We start from the raw sequence: 22,816 nt of genomic DNA on the forward strand, positions 1-22,816 counted from the left end.
AATGCTATTAGTAGTAGTAATGGAGGCATGTGATGCAAGAAAGCAAGCGTATGTGCATATGTAGCATCAGCCAAAAAAAAAAAAAAAACAATTTCACACATCCATTCCCTCGAAAAGTGTCGAGTTCCGCCTTGAATTTATTCAACCTATCAACTTCTATAATGACAGATGGAAGTTTGTTCCAGCAATTAACCACCCGCTAGCTAAAGACAAATTTCCACACATCTATTCACAACTGTCTTCCCTCAATTTGAATTTATGCCCCCTTAAGTTCGTAATCTGACCAAGCGGAAGAATCCTATCCTAATTCAGCATGCTCAACCCATTCAAGGCCTTATACACCTCAATCAGATCACCTCGTAGGTGCTTAGTCTCCAGCCACTGCAGTTTGCACAAATTAAGCCTTTCTTGGTAAGACCGCCCCTTTGTTCCTCTCACCGATCTTGTTGCTCTTCTGTGTACTCGTTCCAGCAGCTCTACATCCTTCCTAAAATGAGGCCTCCAGACCTGTACGCAGTACTCAAGGCGTGGCCTGACCATTGCCTTATACAGAGGGCTAATCACCTCCTTGTCTCTGCAAGCAAAATTCCCATATATCATTGACAACACTCCAGGACCTGCTCTGGCAGCCCGTCTACACTGCTCAGAGAACTTCATATCCAACTGCTCAATTACCTCCAAGTCTTTTTCATTCTACATCTCCCTGAGTGTAGTACCACACAGTTGGTATGTTTCTCTGGGATTACTGCTACCCATAAAGCTGCCAGCCTTCTCATCAACCAGTAATAATTTAATGTATCTTTTTCAAAGGGTCGAAGATAGTTATTTTCCTTTAGGGAAATTGCCGAATCAGTCGATTCGTAAGGATTATAAATGAACTGAACGTAGGTCCTTCTGTACTTTTATATGATATTTACTAAGAACTTAACTATCAAATTATATAATTCTTTTTATTGTACTTTAATCAAATTTGTACAGAACAGCTCTATATTTCATCGCAATTTTTTCTTGCAATGCACATTATTAAAAATATAAATAAAAAAGAAACACGATATTGTGCGCTGGGGAATTGTTTTGGTGGAGCATATCATTTCATGATTACCATCGTAGGGTGTTTCGGCTTAGATGACTTCTTGAAGATGGGAAGGACGTATCTGAACACTTATTTGTTGACGGTAGGACCTTGTGACCTGAACTCGTGGTGAACGATGTTTTTGGCAACTAAAGACTTCCAGCATCGCCTTATCCTTTGATTGGTCGACACGAAACGTACTTCCTCCGTACACGTAACGCCGTACTTCAATCCCTGTATAGCTTAGAAAGTCTGGGTTCGCGCAGTACGGAAACAACCCAGTGCAATTTACCCGAAACAGCCATTGACCACGTATATCCCTATGAGTCTGGCGTGATGATGACAGGATGATGTTTCAGGATGATGACATCGTCATCTGCGATGTCATCATCCTGAAAAAAAATAAAAGTTAGGTGACGTTAAATTGCATCTATGCCAAAGAGTTTCCGATTTGCAATGTCTATTAGACGAGGGTCCTCCCAAGAAACTGGTGAATACATGTAGAGTTGCCAGCTCTCCGGGATTTGTGATTTCTCTCCGTCATAGAGGGACAGAGAAATAATTAATGTATACTGCATACAGATTTAAGCAATAAAAATGTCTCTAAATGGGTGTAAAATAAATAAATAATATTTATTTTATTTTTATTTCTTTTACATTTAGCAGTTTGTCTTTGTTTACTGTGGTAACATTCTTTCCTACCGTGAACAAGGAAGGTAGAAGAATGCCACGTTGGTTCAGTCCAACTCTACAGACAACGTTCTTTCTCACAGTCCATGGGTCATTCATTCTATGCTAAGTTACATGAATTGGGGATGAGTGAGCGTAAGCGCTGCATTTGTGAAATTAGGGAGGATTGGGAACGTATTTTATATGCGTGTCAGGAATACGAAGACTTCAAGGAGGACTTTGTTGAGCAGCCTCACACTTGCAATTTTGGGAGCCTGGATGCTAGGAACATCTTGTTGCTACAAAAGAGAATTTTGTGGCTTTCCAGGTATTTGCAATCAAGGATTTTAGAAGTAGGCGCTCATTATTGGAGCTAGAGTAGCCTACTTTTCTCATTGTATCCTTTCTTGGATTTGTTTTCTTGAAGTGGATTAAAAAAACTCAAACTATTATATTAGGGCCACCCATAATTTCCTAATATGCCCATATATATATTATTCTAAAATTGCGCGTGTTTTCTGGTCGATTTGCCTGTTTTGCTGGACGAAAAAACTCCTGGAGGGGAAAACCTTGCTGTCTCGCCTGAGACCGACTAACTAACTCAGCCACGGAGTGAAAAAAGCCCATTAAAGTTCCATGCGTCACCGACAGGATTCGAACCTGGGCCTTTTACATCCGCTGTGGGAAGGACGGTGACGATACCACTGTGCTACCGCGCAAACTCTTGTAGTGGACTGTAGTTTCTTCTCTGACTGTCAAGCTGACGACATGGGGCGTTGGACGGTACCTACGAATTGATCTTGCACTATTGTGCGCACGCGACTCCTTGTAGCGCTGTACAGCATTTATGGTGAATGTATGTTTCCATATAGCACAGCTGGTAAGTGGTTTAGAATGTTTAAAGAGGGACGTGATTAAATCACAAAAATTGGCGGTCCTGGAGTTCCAGCCACTGCTGTAACCACAGAAACCATAAACACTGCTTGTGCAATCGTGAGAGACGATCGTTGTATAACAATAAAGCAACTGGTAAAGATGTTGAGAATATCAGTAGGTGCATATGCCACGTGTTTGTGCACGCTGGGCTTCAAGACTACTCACACTTGAGCAACAGCAATTTCGCATGGAGGTTTGTCAGGAGTTGCAACGGATGGTTACTGAAGAAGACGAGGTTCTGCACAAGGCGATACGGTGGATGAGACATGGCTTTATCATTTCGACCCAGAGAGTAAGCAACAATGCTCTGTTCCAAAGTCGACTTCATGGACAACATCGAAAAAAGCAAAAATTATGGCTTCTGCAGGAAAGGTTATGGTCATTTTTTTAAGTAATTATTTACCAGCATGTTGCGCCATTTCATACGACTATTACGGGACCTTACTACAGAACTCTGCACACTTTGCGGGATCACTCTTTTCGCAGACGACCACAACTGCACGCTGGTGGGTGAATGCTGCATCGGGACAATGCGAGAACACACATTGCTCATCGAGTCTCACCAGCTCTAATGTCATATGTGTTCCTCATCTACCCTACAGCCCTGACCTTTCACCCTTCGATTATTATTTAATTTCCAAAGTTAAAGGAGGATCTGCTTGGAAAACGTTTATAGTCGTCCGAGGCCTCCGTAGCCGAGTGGTCAGGAGCGGCAGTGCAGTAGCACACGCTCTTTGAGTAGACCGGGGTTCAAGCCCCTGACTGCTAAATACGGTCGATCTGCCAACCCGCACTGGACCAGCGTGGCAGATTATGGTCTATTTCCTTCAACATGAATTGTTGAGGAGGCTTCCATCCTGCAGTGGGTTGATAATGGCTGCAGTTTTGGAGGCGATTCTCAAACGCATGTCAAAAAATGGCTTCCACAATGTTTTTGAAGAATGGCAGAAACGTTGGAGTAAGCGCATTTCATCAAATGGGATCCACTTTGCTACTTTGAAAAGAACCATCAAAATATGGATGATTAATAAATCTATGTTGCGAAAAAATAATGACCATTATTTCTTGAACAGACCTCGTAAGTAAAAGACATCTTTGCTGCTTTTCTTTCTATTCTTTGCCAGAGACCTCTCATAATCTGCCTTAGCTTGCCTGACCTCCTTTGTGCCTTGATTGCAGACTAATTTATATCTGCCATATTACCACCTGATAATTTATATGCGTCCCATGCATTTTTATTCTTTGCCACAAGTCTTATCAGTTCTTCTGACATCCATTTAGGTCTAAGCCCGAAACGGTGTTTCTTAGTTGATATGAAAAGCTTAGTAGCTTCCTAGAATGAATTCTTTCAATGCTTCCCATTTAGAATTCGCTGTAAGTAACTTCATCAGTTGGATCCACTGTATAGAATTCAACAACTTTATAAGACCACTGTAGTCGAAAGCAAGGCATTCCAAACATATAGAGCACGTTTATTTAATAACTGGTTAGGCTACCTTATGTTGCTGAATCTGATGGTTAATTACGGCCATTACTTCTTAATTAAAAAGTGAAGACCAAAGACGAGGTGGACGGATGAAATTGCGAAATTTTATGGTGTACAATGGCAAAAGGCCGCATTGCTGGAAACATGTTGGGAAGGCCTTCATCCTGCAGTGGATCGACAATGGCTGAAGAAGAAGACATTGATAATGATGAAGTGAAGATAATTGCTGTTCTTTAAGAAAACGTTTAATTAAACAACACGTTCAAAAAATTAAAATTCCAAAAACTTTACTAAATAAGGTATGATGTAGTAAAATGGAAAGTACTTTAAAAATGCGAATTTCTCGAATGCAAACCAGTCTGAATGACAGACTTCAGTGGCCCCAGTTTCGGATTTCTTTGGTAAACCTTCCTTCCGACGTCCCCTCCTGAATGACGCGAGGAGTGACCCCATTTTCTTTTTTATTTTGAAAACGTCGCAGTCGAATATTTTTGTTATTTCCGCCCACGCCTCGTTCTTCCTCGTGGCCACCTTTTAAAAGTTGTGGCCCACGTCCCACAGCATTGGTCGGTCTCTGTATGCGTCGATAAGCCGAAGTGACAGTTCGTTACTCCACTCCATTTAAATTTAAATGTAACCGACCTTTCTGCAGAATTAACAGTTATTCTCAATTGTGCCCGACTTCACCCCACAAATGCACTTTGCATCGCCTCGCTTCGGTTCGTACGGACACAAAGCGACGAAACTGTTCATACTGAGCATTTGTGTTCGTCTCCTTTGGCTGATTCGCTTGCATTTGCGCAGTGTAAACGCATCTGGATGGTAAATAAGCGACTGAGCCTCGTGGCATCTGAGATGATTCAGGAAAATTTTTCCCCACAGAATACCGGTTATGCTCTTACTCGTTGCCCCACTAGCTCGGGGGCACTGTGGTTACGTAATTCTCTTTGTTCCAATACGAAGCTCAGCCAAGGTGAAGGCTAACGGCTAGACAAAACGGTACCTTGTACTCAACCCAATTTCAACTGTTATTGATGGTGTAGTTCGTGGCGCCATCTATTTGTAACGATTGAACGAATTATGTATAATTGAAAAATTAACTAATTACAATAAGATGAAATTAAGAAAATTGTTTATGATAAAAAGAAATTAAATTAACATTGTTTATAATTTTAATATGTCTAGTATTGTAGTTGGTTTTCGTTTCATTTCGAAGTGATATTTGACATAATTTGGACCAGGTGCTGGTCAGCGGGCGTCGCTAAATTTTATTTAAATTGGCATATTCAAAAATATTTGTCGTTATTTGATATTTTGGCTTTTTCTAAATTAATTTATGAATGTTTCCTTCTGCAGTAACCCCAGGGACTCACATCTGGTGAGTATGGTCTTGAGACACCCAGGGTCCTGAGCTGGATATCATCATTCTTCTCTTTCTTGATGATTCACTTCTACTTCTCTCTCTCTCTCTCAGGGTAACTTGGAATTATTTTTTTTTTAGCTGGTGCAGCACAAGCCTCAGGCTTCCTTGCACCATATGGCTAATAATAATAATAATAATACCCTTCACCTCCCCCCTCCCTCTCTTTTGTTTCTATTTACAAGTATGGTTTAGTTTATTTTCCTCCATGGTTTGCCATGCTACTGGCGTTTGATTTAATCTTTATTATATATATACACTGTGCTGCCACTTTATTAGATATACCTACCTAGTAGCGTGTTGAGCCTCCTTTAGCCTTCAAAACAGCCTGAATTCGTCTAGGTATGGATTGAACAAGATGCTGAAAACATTGTTCAGGAATGGATTACCATGCAGACATGAGCGTGTTACGCAGTTCCTTGAGATTCGACGGAGGTGTAGGCCTGCAGCGAACAGCCCTTTCCAGCTCATCCCAAAGATGTTCAATAAGATTGAGATCCAGGGACTGAGCAGGCCACTGCAGCAAAGAAAGGTCATTGTCATGTTCCTGGAACCATTCCATAGTGATTCGGACTTTGTGCACCGGCGCATAATCCTGCTGGAAGTAACCATCTGAGTGAGGATAAACTGTCAACATGAACGGATGCACTTGGTCAGCAATTAGGTACGATGTGACATTCAGACGTGAATCTATGGGTATCAATGGACCCAACGTGTGGCAAGAAAACATTCCCCACACCATAACATTGCCCCTACTACCTTGCACAGTAGTCGTCAGACATGACGGGTCCATGGATTCATGTCGCCAAATTCTGAGCCTTACATTAATATGCACCAGGAACTTCGACTCGTCAGACCAAGCAACTGTTTTCCAATCCTCGATAGTCCAGTGCTGGTGTTGCTGTGCCCACAGGAGGCGTGCTCTCTTGTTCTTCATTGATAACAAAGGTACGCGATGTGGCCGTCGGCTGTTGTAGCCCATTCGCCACAAAGTGCGACTAGTGGCCCGTTGAGATATTTTGTTCTGCGCACCAAGGTTGTATTCTGACGTGATGTGCGACATTGTGGCCCGTCTGTTTGCTTGCACAATTCTAGCCATCCTCCTTTGACCTCTCTCTCTCATCAACAAGCGATTTTCTTCCACAGGAATGCCGTTGAGAGGATGTTTTCTGTTTGTTGCACCATTCTCGATACACCTTTGAAATTGTGGTGCGTGAAAAGTTCAGGAGAACTGACGTTTCAGAGATGCTTTGACCAGCACGTCTTCACCTACTCCCATGCCACGTTCGAAGTCTGTTGTTTCACTCCTTTTCTCCATTCTTGCTACGGTTTGTACGCTTAACTGATACTAGAAAGGTTGTTCTGTTGCATGTATGTCCACAACTGTGATCATGTGACTTGCAACGTTGTGGAACAAACCATTTGAGTGCACAGTAGGGATGTTCCTAATAAAATGGCAGCACAGTGTATATATATGGCATTTACAGCATTTATCGGGCATTTTTTTACGATCTTCAGGCTTCGAAGTCTGTGGGGTAACGTAGAGTTAGGGTATCTAACTAGCAAAATATTTTTATTGATATCGACTGTCGGTTGCTTTTGCCAGGTGTGCACTGATTAGATATACAGTACAGAGATAATCTAAGTAGTTTGAATATTCGTAGGAGTATTTTTTTATTTACTTTATAATGATATGTTATCAGTTAAACTTTTTTTCTTTATGAGAATTTATTTCGGTTTCCTCTTTTGGTCGTTTTACCCCTTCAATGCCACTTCCTAAATAAAGAGAAAAGAAAGGAAAAAAAAACATTTTTAAGTCGGTTTGATACAGTATTGAAGGTGTTATTTTAAGATGCATCTGTGATCGTGCAGTGCATCTTTGTATCCGGGAGCGTGTTTATTTTGGGCCCCTACTTTTCTGTGGATACCCAAAATAAACTATATTATAACAAAAACCATTCTGTCTTATATTATTTATTTTTTTATTCCAGAAATTGAGATTTTTAATCAAGGATTGCACCATACTAGTAAAATAAGATAATTATTATACACCTACTCACAAATTAGTAGTAATTCTGATTACTGCAACCCGTGCAAAGCAAATACTTTTTAATCATTTCCATCAAATCATGAAATAATTAACGTACTTCAATAATTAATTAAGAGAGCTTCCACTAGAAGTAATATATCGGATGACTGCAGACTTTTTTCTTTTTTATTATTCAAATTGGGACCATTCATAAAATATGAAAAGGGAATACGAAATGTATTTTTATGAAACTTTTCTGGTGGAGGGTGCGGCCCTTCCTGGAAAGTTGAAAGTACAGTATTAGCCCCGCCCTACTTGATCACTGACATCGACCTACAAATAAACGGCTGCCACAAAACAAATGATGATTATCAGAGGAAGTGCAGGATGTTCAGATCAGCAACCCTGAGCTGTTGTCCCTAGAAAATTGCTGCGCATCACGTATACGCCAATGACTGTTTCAATTCTCAAACAGCGTGTCAGAGTCAGTATAATGTAAACTAATACGTTTATGTGCTCTAACCTGAATTGGAATCTATCTATAAAGTAGATAAATAGATTCCAATAAAGATTAAAGAAAAAAAACTTAAGTATAAGTAAAAAGACCTACGCCCTCTGGATTCATTATTTTATTCACTATTTTGCAGCACAGAGCCGAACGGAAAGTAAAATAAAATGACGGGTTGTAGTTAAAAGCTGGTTTAATGCTGAATACATACAATAAACAAAGAAAAAACTGTTTGGTAACAGTTAACTGTTTAGGATTGCCTGTTTTTAGTTTCGAAAATTCATGATTTTCATACTGAAAAATATAAACCGACTCATGGCCTTATCTGCCTTGGTGTGTAAATTCAAAAGAACGTAATACAACATCTGTCAGCTACTCTGATAAATTGCTCTCAGACCATTGAGTTTTTGGAACTGTTCTATGTTGACTGAGTCGACAAGTCTGACAGGTTTACTTAGACTGAGTGATCACTGAATTATGATCACCTACCTAATACTGTGTTGTGCCATCGTTCGCATGGATAACAGCCGCTATTCGCCTAGGCATTGAGTCTACTAGATGTCTTAAGACGTCCGTAGGAATCTGCAACCATTCAGGCTTTGCTCAGTGTCGGAATGGATGACGGTTGGTTGCGTGTCCATAAGCCTCACTTCCCGTTCCAGACCATCCCACAGGATGTTCAATTGGATTAAGGTGAAGCGAATTTGGAGACCAATCAAGATGGCTGATATCTTGACCATATTTCTCGAACCACTCGTACACAGTGCGGGCCTGATGACACTGCGCATTATCGTATTGGACAATCCCGTTTCTCTCCAGGAAAAATGCAATATGGCAGGGTGCATATGTTCTCCTAAGAGTTGCCAGTAGACCTCGCCAATGAAACATTGGTCCATATGCACCAGGAGTGCTAGCTCTTGCCAGCAAAACGTGCCCCATATTAAGCAACCACTGCCACCTTCCTGGACAGTAGACATCCTGCACGATGTATCCATGAACTCGTGTTGCTTGCACCACACATGAAAGCGTCCATCGACGTTTTGCACCAGGTATTTGAACTCATCCGACCAGGCCCACTCGTTTCCAGTCTTCCAGTTTCGTTGACATCACAGCATTCGCCGTCGAGGTAGTCATAATTCAGTGATCACTGAGTGTAGATAAAATACATTATTCTTTGTTCAGTATATATTTGCCGATAGAGGTCACTTGCAGCTGAAGAGAAGCCACTAAGCTTAGAAACGGCTGTCCTGGCAGAATCTCAGGTTTTTAAGTGTACAGTGGAATCATCTAGTAAAGCTATACTATTTTAAAAGATATTTGCTACTTAAGCTGAACTAGAGAGGACAATATTTGTCTGTAGGTTGAACATAAACCCAACCTTATCGCCGAATATTTAACCTCAGCCTTTAGTGAGAGCAGAAAGTCTTTGCATGATTACAATCGAACGATTTTTTTTTTAAATTTTAGAACTGTTTTCGTCCTCAATACAGACCTTCATTCCACTTTTCCAGAGCTCTCTTTATAACTCGCAATAAATGTCTGTACAGTTACTTGATTTAACGAATAAGGGAACTTCATATCTTCCTTTCTCCCAAAACATCCATCAGTTTGTGATGGTTGACGGGATCGATGGTTTTACAATAATCGATAAAATCGATCGGAAGAGAAGTCTGAATTCGGGAGACTTTTCGACGTAATGTTTCAAATCGGCAGCACAGTACCTTTGCCTTGATAAAGCCAGTCCATTTCCGTGAGGACTTCATTTCTTAACGAGCAACTTCCAGCTGACTGGTTGCGAAATTTTTGATAAAGCACAAGGTTAGCATTAGATATAAAGTAAAATATAATCTATAATAATGAATAAGTATTTTTTTTATGACTTAGATGTGAAAAATTCATGCCAAAATAAATTATTTTATGTCTGTGAATACAACTTCTAAAATGAAGAGTAGCGGATTTATTTTTACATTTCAGGTGGTTGCGTATGATGTTGTCACTAGAGGGAGCCGTTGTGTTTCTGTTAATTTTATCTGGTTATACTGTTGAAAGCATTTATTTCAAACGACGCAATTTTCTTTATAAACTCGCATTTATTTCCTGTTAATGAAGATATAATTCCCGGAAATAGCAGGATTCAGCCATCTTATTTTTATTGTTATTTACTACTATTTCGTTAATATAATTATTTCAGAAATTGCAATAAATTCTCGGTAAGCTAAAATTCTCTATGTTCGAGAACACGTCATGATAATTAAGAAATACTGCGATATATTTTATTATTCTTTCGGTGCACGCGGCGTAATCTAGAATGTAATATTTACGTTGTAAATAAATAACTTTCTGTGATCTTTTTAAAAGAGAGCACTACCCTACACATTTCAATTTTGCTATTCTCAAAATTGGCACGAAGCCAAGCATAAAGACTTTTTTGACTTTTATGTTGTTGTGACTTCGATGCATTTTAAATTAGTTTCAATAAAAATAAAAAAAAAAATGTAAGCTTCTCAACTGTAAATAGAATTGAATGCTTCAAATTTTACCAACTGTACAATTTTATTTTTGTCTTTTTCAGGCAATAGTAATGCCGCACTCCCATAACGATCCTGGTTGGTTGAAGACTTACGATGCCTACTTCATATCTTACACTTCACATATCCTCAACAACATGGTGAACAAGCTGACCCGTCATCGCGATATGACCTTCGTTTGGGCCGAAATATCGTACTTTTCAAAGTGGTGGAACAGGTAAGTTTATGCTCGTATTCTTCTATGGGGAGGATTGGGGTGATTGGATGTACTGATCGATTGTACTTTATTAAAAATTGTACTTTATTACAATCCGTACTTTATTAAAGTACGGATTGTACTTTATCGATTCAAAACTGAATCGATAAAGTACAATCCAGGAACAGATACCATGTAAACCACTTTCTTTCAGTCATGTGCAGCTTCCCATGGATCGATCACAATTGTGGCTTTTCTCTCAACTCAAGAGGAGGAACCCTCCAGCAGATCACGTCCCAGATATTGGAGCAGAGATCTTTCCCGTGAGCATTTTCACAGTGAAGGTCCATCTCTGTTTCATCTTCACTGCCAATCGTTCCAGACCGAGAGCCTTTGTCATCGCTTTAGTTCGTTGCTGTGAAGTTAACTGTGATTTCCATTTGGCTCATTTAAGTAAATATATGCACTGCAAGAAAGAAAGATTATTATACAACTACAGGGAAATCCTACTTCTGAGATCGGCTAGCTACAGTCCTGATTGAAGAGACTTTTAACAATTTCTCCAGTCACTGACAGGATTTGAGACTTTACTGAATGAATTACAAGTGGAGACATCATTATACTGTCCCTGGGAACCGCGTTATAATGGGAGAGACAATCCTGACGATACTTCGGTGTATTGCTTCATTCCCGAGTTAAAGCGACTATCATGGTTTGGCCTACAGAGGTCCCTTCCTCCCAGAAAATTCAAGGTGCGCTCATCAGTTGGCAGTGTCATGGCCACTAATGACCGCACCATGTCTTTTCTAATGCAGGAGTAAGCCTAAATCAGAAGGCTCTAATGATCTTCTGGTCTTCTTCTTTGAGAGTATTCTGCCCTGTACACTAAGGCATGATGAACCTGATTAGGCATGTTCATCATGCTCATCATCCTTCTCTGAATACATTAATTTCTGTTGGTTGTTCAGAAATATATTCTGATGATTACGTCAGACGTATACCTTCAATAATTACGTCAGTACTTTGTTAATTTGTATCAAAATCAGAAAGTATGATCGCTGTATGTTTAGTGGACCAACAGTTCACAGCCAAAACGGAAGCTGCGGTAATTGCAATGATCGGTGAAGTATCCTGAGAAACTGTAATGAAGGCATTTTGGGTGGAATACAGAAACTGTGCTATCCCTTTCCTATAGAACGTCCGGGTATTATGCATAGCAAAGCAATTAACAACGTACTGCTACAGAGTGGTTAAAAATATTCGTAATTTTAGTATGAAAGGTCATATAAAAATTCTGCATCGAAATCATGATTTGTCCTTTAGAGTCCGGGTGAGTGGCAAATCCATGTTAAGCATAAAGGGCAATAAAAAGTTGTCTCGTTCTTTTTATCAACTCAAAACATGGTAACTATAGCTTATTTTTCTCTATATTCTGGATATTCTGGTCGTGGTTCACATCCTTCTAAAAAATGCCTATAAAAGAGAGGTAAGTTAGGTAAATCATCAAAGTCTTATAATATAAATTGAAAAAAATCGTGTGATTGTTTTATATGCAGTTTCTAAATTTAATTTTCATGTTAGTAGGTGGAAGAAGAAGAAGAAGAATGAATGCCCAGAAAATCGAGCATTGTTTAGTAATCAAATTTTTCACCAAAGAGGGCAGAAATGCTAAAGAAATCCATAAGACAATGACTATGGTGTTTGGGAAAGTACCACCTAGGTATGCTACTGTTCAAAGATGGTTGGCAGAGTTCAAATGGGGACAAGAGTCAGTTGCGGATGATCCAAGGTATGGTCGACCATATAAGGCAATCAGTTTTGAAACAACTGTCATTGTTGAGGAAAAGGTTTTAGAAAACAGAGGAATTAAAGTGTCTGAACTTGAAAAAATACTTAACATTCCCACGGAAGCATGTTAACATTTTAACAATCCATGAGCACTTGAGAATGTCCAAAGTTTTTGTTCAAGATGCATTCCCAGAAACCTGTTCATTCATGAAAACCAACGGAGGGTGGAGTCATCAAAGGGGAATTTAAAATTAATTCTTTCCAATCCAAATAGATTATTATCCCGTTTGGTGAGTGGTGATGAAACTTGGCTATATTTTTATGATCCGAATCAAATTAGAAAGCATGCAAGAAGCACTAGGAATCTCCAACTTTGAAAAATTTTCAAACCCAACCAATCAGCTGGAAGAGCTGATTGCTTGGATTTTCTGGGACACAAAAAGATTGTTTATAATTTATTTCCTTGCACCTGAACCACAAGAACAGAATATTATTCCAACCTTATGCCAAAGTTAAAAGCTGCAATTCTGGAAAAAAGACGAGGAAAGTTGGTTCGTCGGGTTCTGCTTCTCCATGACAACGCACCGTGCATAAAGCCGGATTGCACATTCTAAAATTCATGAATGTGGATTTAAATTAAACTACCTGCACACAATTCAGATCTAAATCCAAGTGGCTTATTTTTGGAGAAACCACAAATCTCATTTTCTTGGAACTCGTTTTAAAGATGATGAAGAACTAAAAGCAGCTCTGGAAGCCTGCCTTGGTGCTCAACATTAATTTTTTGCAAGATTAAACTACAACAAAGTGTATTGAACTTCGGGGTAAATTCATTGAAAAAAGAAACAGGATTTTGTACTATTTCCTTTATGCTCCGTTTTCAGAACTTTTTAACCACCCCTTGTAGTACTACAATAATCCATGTTAGTAAGTATTATACAGTAATGTTAGTATATACAGCGATTTCACACTTCATGACCTGCGATGTTCGTTTTTTTTTAGAAATTAAATAAAGCGATGAGAGTCGAATTAAAAGCATTAACCGAATTTGACGTATTCTGTCACCTAATAGTAATAGGGATCAATATAATTATTCAATAAAATTATTACTGATAATGCTGTCTTACTTTAATGATAGACTCATTAATCTCCCTTTTGGAATCTGGTTTACTTTGTGGCATTTCGACTCTGGATTCTCGACTACTTGTTTTCAGCCGGATTGAAATCACATGATGTAGCAGGTCGATCGAATCCATACACGGAATGATCTCGATACTATTTTTTTATGGGACATTGTCGTCTTGGAATATAAAATTTCCATTAAGAAAGAGATCAATCCCACACAGGACCACCATACTCAACAGTGTTAATATATATAACGCTATTCCAAAATAATACGCAAAGCCATTGCAAAATAAATTCGGAATGGTTAGTTAAGATGCTGTTTAACCCAACATAGCCTGTATTTTCTTTGCTTTTCAGTTAAAGATGGTTTCTCCCTTGCTGTACTCTCTGAGGTTTACGGCAAGCATTCTGTGTCTTTCTGTGGGTGCAGAAATACTCATTCTACGCATTCTGTACTTATTTCGGTTGACGTTAACTTTATGGGTTAGTGGGTGACATTCTGGAAAGAAATCGATCATTGTAATCCGTAGGCTTCCGTGGATGGCCTGTTCTCGAGGGATCTTCAATTGTGTCAGCAACAACATCTCTCCGAATTGTTCTGATAAGAGTTGTTTGATAACACTTTACATGAGAAACATTTCTCTAGGTTTTCCGATTTGTTGTGATAAGAGTAAGGCGAATGTTTTTCGTAAACACGATGTCATTCGTGATTAGCCGGTAATGATAGATCGTATAACTCCAGGACATTGTTAATTAGTGTATTCAAACATTGCTGAGCAATGAATGTTTAAAGGCTTTTCCGTGCTTCAATGGAAATTAACTGTAATGATTGCGAGTTGGATGTTTGTTTAGTATTATTGAACAAACATCCATCCTTGTCCTCGGGTGGAAGGAAACATCAGGTTTATGCTACGTTAACAAAAGAAATAAATGAAATATTAATGGTAAATAAATGAATAAATAAAATAGACAATCTATGTAATTTCTTCTTCGCGTAAATATGTATCCAGATGACCTTAATTTCCCCAAGCTGTCCCCAACAAGCAGAAAATCGACCTCAGAACACACGCAATTTACAGACAATATACGCGGAACAACATAGCTTTAGTTGCCGATGCTCCTAAAACCCAACCACCACCAAAAATAACAACAACAACCCAAGCTGTCCGTCACAACAGCCCACGGACTCAACTTATTCCGGTAATCAACAATTCGCTGGTTACAAGAAAACTTCCTGCAATGTACTCTAAACCTTTTTCCCCTAATTTAAATTTATGGCCCTTAGTTCTGGAATCATTTAGAACCATGAACATTTCACTTTCATTCACTTTACTGTTCCCTTGTCCTCCGTGACGGTATAGTGGTTTCACCACTTGTTCACTCGTCCAGAGAGGTTTGGGTTCCATCGTAGACAAGAGAAATTTCTAAAAGCTTTTTCTTCGGGACTTCAGTTATTCGATCTCAGGTGGAGAAAGAAGGATTTTCCGGGTGAGTTATGTCTGTTTATTTTTATATCTTGCAACTTGGTCCATCAAGTCATATTTTCGCAGACACAACTGGTGCAATTTTGTCTAAGTCGTTCATGCACTTAAAACTGAAAACTCAAACAGCTATTCCTTCTCAGAGCCTTATAAACTTCAGTGAATGTGCTATTTAAGGTAATTGGTTGTCTAAGCTTTGTGATCTGCACATACGAAACCTTGCCTCATAAGGGCGCCCGTTTGCCAACTCGCCAATCGGATTGCCTATCTTTGAACCCTTTCAAGAAGTTCAGTATCCCTTTTTTTTGTTATGCAGTCTCTATACTTGGACACAGTATTCCAAGAGTATTTTTATAGTTGTCTTGTGCAATAGGATTATGATTCCCCCTTTCTCTAGAGGCAACTGTTCCACAGATCATCGATAGGACACCATAGACTTTCCTGGCCACCTGTTTACACTGCTCAGAGAACTTCAAATGTATACGTTATTCTGAAGTGCTGTTCCCCAAGTTGAAGCATTAAAACACAGCGCACTTTTCTGACTATCCTTAAAGCCTGTTCAAGTCGTCGTCCTTAAGGAGCGCTTTAGCACTGATCATTAACGATTCTCCCAATTTTTGCATCATCTGCAAAATTTTACATCATGCCCTCTATCCCTTGGCGCCTCCGTAGCCAGGTGGGAAGGAGCGGCAGTGCGTAGCACACGCTTCTTGATTAGACCGGGGTTCGAGCCCGTCACCACCAAATACGGAGGATGCGGAAAGGTTAAGGAATGACCACCGCATATCTTGGAGCAATATGGCCTTAGTTGCTAATGCTCCTAAAAACCAAACAACAACAACAACAACAACAACCTCTATCCCTTCGTCGATGTTATTCATGAAAACCAGAAATAACAATGTTCCAGAAGTGATCCTTGTGGACCACACTTTAAACCGAGCTGAAGGGTAACCATTCATCGCAGCTCTCTACCTCTTACCCTTCAACCCTCTTAGAATTTTACCTTGATTCCAACGTCTCCCAGCTTATTCAGTAACCTCTCATGCGGAACTCAGTCAAATACTTTGCTAAAATCCAATAAACAATATCGAAATTATTCCATACATCCAGTTCGTGACTAACTACATCAAAATGGCTAACCAGTTTAGTTAAACATGATTTTCTCTTAACAAAACCATGTTGTATAGCCCTCAGAATTCCATTTCTATCGAAATGTCCCCGAACTGCACTCTTTATCATTTTCTTCATGATTTTCCCTACCACTTCAGCAGACTAATCGGCTATTAGTTATATCCTTCGCTCTTAGAACCTCCTTTATGTATTGACGATACGTTGGTACTTCTCCAATCCATTGGAATCTCTCCTTCGTCCAATTATGCCTTCATAGATAAGCCCAATGTTTCAATACACTCTCTGGCCACCTCCCCAAAAATTAGTGAGTGTATGCTGTCAATCCCAGGACTCTTACCTGCCTTTAGTATCGCAAGTTTTTCTATCTTTCTTCTCTCGTTAAATCTTGAGACGATCCCTGCTAAGCCTGTTCATTATAATCATGTGCGTGCCAGTTCATTTCATTGAACCGGAATTCCCTGCACATTTGTTTTGCAGGATTTATTTATCATCCCGTGTTTTCTGTCCCTTTTCTCATTAAGGTTTGAGTGATAACATCGTAGCTAGCTGAAGGATTAAGGGATATCAAAAGTCTAGAAAAAGTTGTGCAACAAATTATCTTTTGAAGGTAAAATCAGCTTTTTGTATGTGCTCGGAATTAAACAACAATAACAAGAACAGCAAAAAATCTCAAGCAATCTTTTATTCCTAGCTTAAAGGATAGTCACGGAACTTGCGAACAAATACATTTTAAATTAAAACTAACCTGAAGATGGCGAGTGGAAAGCAATTTGTAATCCTGGCAAAAGAAAACATCAACACACCAAATGTAAATATAACTTCTCATAGGCAGACTGAGCTTACGAAAATAATTCTTTGATGTAACATTTCCCAACGGCAGTCCCAGGATTTTCTAAAGGGTTGGGGGGGGGGTATAGCCGTGTTCCGAGAATCATTGAACTTTAATCATCACGTAGTGGTTAAAAAAAAATCAACATTATTTTGATCATGAGGAGACTTTAGCCCCTTTAGCCCCTATTTGGGACCGTCCCTGACAACTGCTACGAATCTGTCTACGAGGTTAATATACACTCCTGCCTAAACGTTTGCAAGCACTGCTAATTTTTCTTAATTTTCAAAGTTTTTATTAAAATAGGACCAACTTGTTTGCCAATTTTTATTAAAATATTTTCTATTATGCATAAAAATAAAAAAAAACTGAAATAATTTCGAGAATACTCCAGAAGGGACAGAAGATTCGCGTGAAGGCGACAGGACGTTGCAGATGATTCTAGAATATTCTAGAGAGTGGGGTGTTTTTGCAATATTATACTTCTATAATATTGCCAAATATTATACTTCTATATTTATTCCATGAGAAGTATTTGCAAAACATTAGGTGTTTCATTTAAAAGAGTACAAACTACTATTTGACGATCCAAAGAGACTGGAAGTTTAAAGGACAAACCAACCGCGGTTAGGACGACCGCGCGTAACGGAAGCACAGGATAAGACTACAGCACTGATTTCTTAACACAATCGACGACTTAACTCACCTGGAATCCGAGCTGAGTTCAATAGGAACAGAGAAACTTCCATGTCTACATCCACTATAAGACTTTGTCTTAAACCAGCTGGACTTCGTGATCTTGTAATGATTCGAAAACTCTTATTAAAACCGGAAAATCGAAAGAAATGGTTGGCTTGGGTCATCAACATTGGAAAATCGAAGAGTGGGAAAATGTAGTGTGGACGGATGAATCCATATATGAAATTTTTGGATCCAAGCGTAGAGTTTATGTGAGACGATCAACTGAAGAAAAATTGGGCCACATTGTTTAGTGCCTACAGTCAAGCACGGTAGTGGCTCCATCATGAGGGCTTGCTTCTGTTTCTCTGGAGTGGATGACATCGTCAGAATTAAAGGAATCGTAAGAAAAGAACGCTATAAAAGCATTTTTGAACATAATGCAATATCCTCTAGACTTCGACTTTGTGGAAGAAATTTTATATAACAAGACATTGACCCGAAGCTGTGCAGGGCCTTTCTAGCAACTAAAACAACGGGACGGGGTATTGCAAATTATGGTGACTACCCCATTCGCCTGACTTAAACCTAGTAGAGCTTTCATGGGATCATCTATTCTAGACCGTGAAGTCTGTAAAGTCTTCCTATCTTCACAAAATTTATGAGAAACCTTGCGGATATTGGTAAAGACAGTACTATAAAATTAATGGCAAGAATGTCACATCTGTATAAGGCAATGTTGGTGTGTATTAAACATCTTTGCATTTAATCCTCGTAGGATATAATAAATATTCAGTCAGTAATTAATTTCAAGAGTTGTTTGTAATAAATTCGGCGCGCCATAATTTAAAAGTTCTGCACAAGAGAGTAGCTACAAAAGAAACTGAAAAGATTCACAAAAATGGGAAAAATCGGCCATCGTTGGAAATTCCTATTAAAATGCATTCCGGCAGACGACTACAAGTAAAGAAGCGTCTGCGGCGTAATCCAATAAAATATCGCATGCTGGTTGCGCGCTGGTCCTCGTGCTGTCCGCCGAATAATTTCCATTTACACTTTGTGCCGATGGAAATGGGAAATTACGACGGTGTTGCATTTATCTGGAGATCGTGTAAATACTCGTTTATATGAAAATAGGCTGATAGGAATGCGCGAGTTTTTCATTATTTATTTCTCGATTCATACAGATTCGTTTGGGGATGGGAGAGGAGGGCAGATTGGAGCATCCTTTAGGATGTTCTCTGTTTTGACACAGAGGCCTCCGAGGTATTGTTCGGACGAGATGTGTCATTCGTGTGAAAAATCCTGTTCGAAAGACCTGAGTTCGATCGAATCCCGTCGATGACGACAGTAGTTTTTATGGGCCGTTTTGACAACGTTGTTGAGTTAGTCGATCACAGGCGAGGGAAGCATGGTTTTTTGATTCCTGAAACATGGATTTTTTCGTCTAGCAAATTGACCACAGATGCACGCAATTTACGGACATATATGTCTGTAAATTGCTGGTACTCAACAGAATAACCCACTCCAAACGTATTACATCCAGATGTAACAAGGATTTCCATTTGGATGAGAAGGTTTTTCAGGAATGGGTATCTTTGACATTCCACGAGGTGCCATCAGACCCAAAAACCCCAAACCTATAAGCGATTTCGTCATGCACTCCAGACAGCACTTTTCAACTATATCTCTAACAAAACTGCACCTTATAAACACCATCAACAGGCTTCCCAATAAATCTACAATTGGCCCTTACGGCTTCCGTCTATTCATGGTTAAAGTGGGCAGTGCCTTCATTGTGGAGCCCCTTCTGACAATCTTTACTCACTTATTGAATTCCGGCACAATCCCGACGATGTGGAATCACTACAGGGTACAACCCATATTCAAAAGAAGAAACCCTAAGGACGTCAGACCGATCTCGGTGGGCTGCTCTCTATTGAAAGTATTTTAGAAAACTATCTTATCACTACTGATCGACCAATGCTTTTCTCATAGACCTAAACATCTTCATACTGTGATCCAAAAAGATCTACATATACAAACCTACTGGAAACCTTATTTAAAATTCAAACTACTCTCAACAGTAAATCTCAACTGGATTTCATCTTCCTTGATATTTCATCTGCTTATGATAAGCTCTCATCTACATTCTGGAAAAATACTTTGGCATTACAGAAAGCCTTAAAAACCATCAACCTCATCCTTACACGAAGACAACTCATCAGCCATAAATCCTTCAACAAGAGTGCGTTACAACACCAGTAGTACCGCAGGGAGATTCCTGTCCAGTCTGCTGTTCACCGCTGCCCTTGAATCTTTCTTCGCAAGGTACACTGATTTCTGATCATATGCAGACGACCTCAAATTATACATAAAATGTAAACACGCTGAACAAACTCACCTCATAAATCAGCGGGTCTCGGTCCTGATCAACAGCCTTGTGGCCTATCTTCTGCAAATACGTCTGGAGCTAAGCGTATCTAAATCAGCTCAAATTACCTTTACAAAAAAGAGAAACAAAAATGACGTCACAGCCTATCGCAACGGATTGCAGATAAGGAATGTGAAGTCTCACACCGACTTCGGCATAACTTGCGACGAGGGCCTCACTTTTCAGAATCATTTTTCAATCGCGAAAACGAAGGCCTACTCGGCGATGTGGACAATTCGACAAGAGCTTACAGGGTTACTCAAAGTCGATGTAGTCGGAGGATATGTCCAGCAGTTCCTACAACCTATCGCACTATATGCATCACCAATTTGGTCTTCTGCCCTGACGTCGTACATAAACAGATTCCTGGCAGTTGAGTACTGGGTAATGCGATGGATGAATAGGGTCACGGGGAACGCATTCACCCTCTCCAGGGCTGTTTTATATACCAACCAAAATATCATTCCCTGCAGAGTTCACACAGCATCTAGGAATATTCTTCTTATTTCTCAGATGCTTACCGGTGTGACTAACGCCCCCAGTCTTCGAGGACTACTCCACGTGCTGGACGCAGTAACGACAGCCCCTACCTACCGTTACTATAGTGTCCAACCTATGCTGTCTGAAGAATTTCTTCCCAAACAACGCAGTCAACCTTTTCAATTCATTAGCAATAGACCCTGCGAAATACTCCGAAAGCAAGCAGTACAGACTGAAGAGCCTAGCTTTCTTGAACTATAGAATGGGAACAACCCCTGAGGAAACTACTTTAATAAATAAGATGGATTGATCAACATGAAATGACTGTTGAACATCTACTTTTGAATGAAACTGTAAATAATTTCCCCTTTCAATTTTGTCAATAATTGCATTTTGTAAATAATACTGTAAATATTGTTAATAATTGCAATTCTTGCATTTTTTGTACACCCTTCTAGCCGGTCGGCTGTGAAAAAAGGATGAAAGCAAACATTTGCTTCGATAATAAACGGATTTAGTAATAATAATAATAATATGTGGCACAATATGTCCTAAGTTGCTGATGCGCGTGAAACCCTACAAAGCAAACAAAACAAGTTCTGTTGAATCCCACGAATGTTTTTGTGGATTTTTTATTCAAGGGTAGGTATGTTCGCATAGTTACAGTTTGGAATCCAGGAGTAAGGTTCTATACACACACTGGCCACAAAATTAGAAATGTTTTGCAATTGGCGTCAACGGATAATGAAAGGTAAGGAAAGTAAATATAAATTGTCACACGATATGATCACGAATTTCTTGGCATCAGATAAACAGGCTACTGGACGTTTTCTTGCGGCTTCTTGGTCGATCTGGTCATGGGGAAGACTTGATTTTTACGCTCTTCAGAAAGGTGTTATTGTTGGAGCGCGTTTAAAAGGAACCAGAACTGAGAAAGGGGAAATATATTTAAAGATATTTAAAGCGAAATGTATGTCAGAACAGGTCTAGTGTGCAACAAATTACTGAAAAATTGAATTTAGGCAAAGAAAGACTCATTTCCAATCAAAATATGCGGTGGGAGTTGAAGAATCTGGGATTTGGCAGTCGTGAGTTGTACAAAAGCCACTTCTTTCTGTAAAAAACCAAAAGATTCGGCTGGAGTCGTGCCACCAACGCCAAAACTAGAACAGTGGAAAAAGATCACGTGGTCTGACTGTCGATTTACACTTTTTTGCGCAAATGGTACAGTGAAAGTGTAGCGTGAACTTGCATCCTGACTGTGTCGTGTCCATCACTCAAGCGGCTGTATGTGGTATCATGGTGCGGAATATGGACTGGATCCGCTGATGCCTTTAGAAGGTCGTGCTACCTCTAGTGAATAACTCTCTGTCGTATCGCACCAGCTTCACCCTTGAATTCTTCATTTTACCCGGATAGCGATGGATTCTTTCAAGACGACAACGCAACTGAACTGTGAAAAAATTGCATGGGAATGGTTCCACGAACGTTCCAACATTTACCATAGCCACCTAATTCTCTGGGTTTGAATCCACTTGAGAACGTCTGGGATATATTGAGTTCGGCTTCGCAGTTTTCTACGACCACAATAGACTCCTTCAGACTAGTGGAAGAGGCGCTGCAATTCGCGCAAAAGATGGGCTCTGCGACAAACGTCCAGAATGAGGTTTATAAATTTTTGGGCAGTAAGTGTGTTCCTTAGATAAAATTGTCTAAGGAATACACACTTAATTGCTTAATCTCCTTAAAGGCTTCCGAAATAGAAGTGCAAACACTTTTGGATAAATGTTATGAGAATACGAAAACAATAACAAAAAGAAAAAAAAAAAGAAAAGAGAGAAAAAAAAAAAAAACATAAAAAAACGCATAAAAACCAAAAGATTTAAAAATAAAATAAATAAACATAAATTCGAATGATAAATAAAAATTATTAAGCAAACTAACTGAGAAAATTAAACTATAAAAAATATAATAAACCTAAAAAGTTTAAATAACTTTTTATAAATAAGAATAGAAAACATAATCA

At 39.3% G+C, this 22,816-nt stretch overlaps 1 protein-coding gene across 1 annotated transcript in view; it reads left to right on the forward strand.

Moving 5' to 3' along the window:
* LOC150076029 (alpha-mannosidase 2-like) overlaps positions 1-22,816 on the forward strand; it is a 102,741-nt gene that overhangs the window by 76,224 nt on the left and 3,701 nt on the right. The window contains exon 2 of the mRNA XM_090387658.1: positions 10,693-10,865. Coding sequence (XP_090243784.1) covers positions 10,693-10,865 — 173 coding nt within the window. The remainder of the gene's footprint in view (positions 1-10,692; positions 10,866-22,816) is intronic.

The sequence above is a fragment of the Mastigoproctus giganteus genome, chromosome 13, assembly GCF_048544385.1.
Source record: "Mastigoproctus giganteus isolate SK-2022 chromosome 13, ASM4854438v1, whole genome shotgun sequence".
NCBI classification, from domain to species: Eukaryota; Metazoa; Arthropoda; class Arachnida; order Uropygi; family Thelyphonidae; genus Mastigoproctus; species Mastigoproctus giganteus.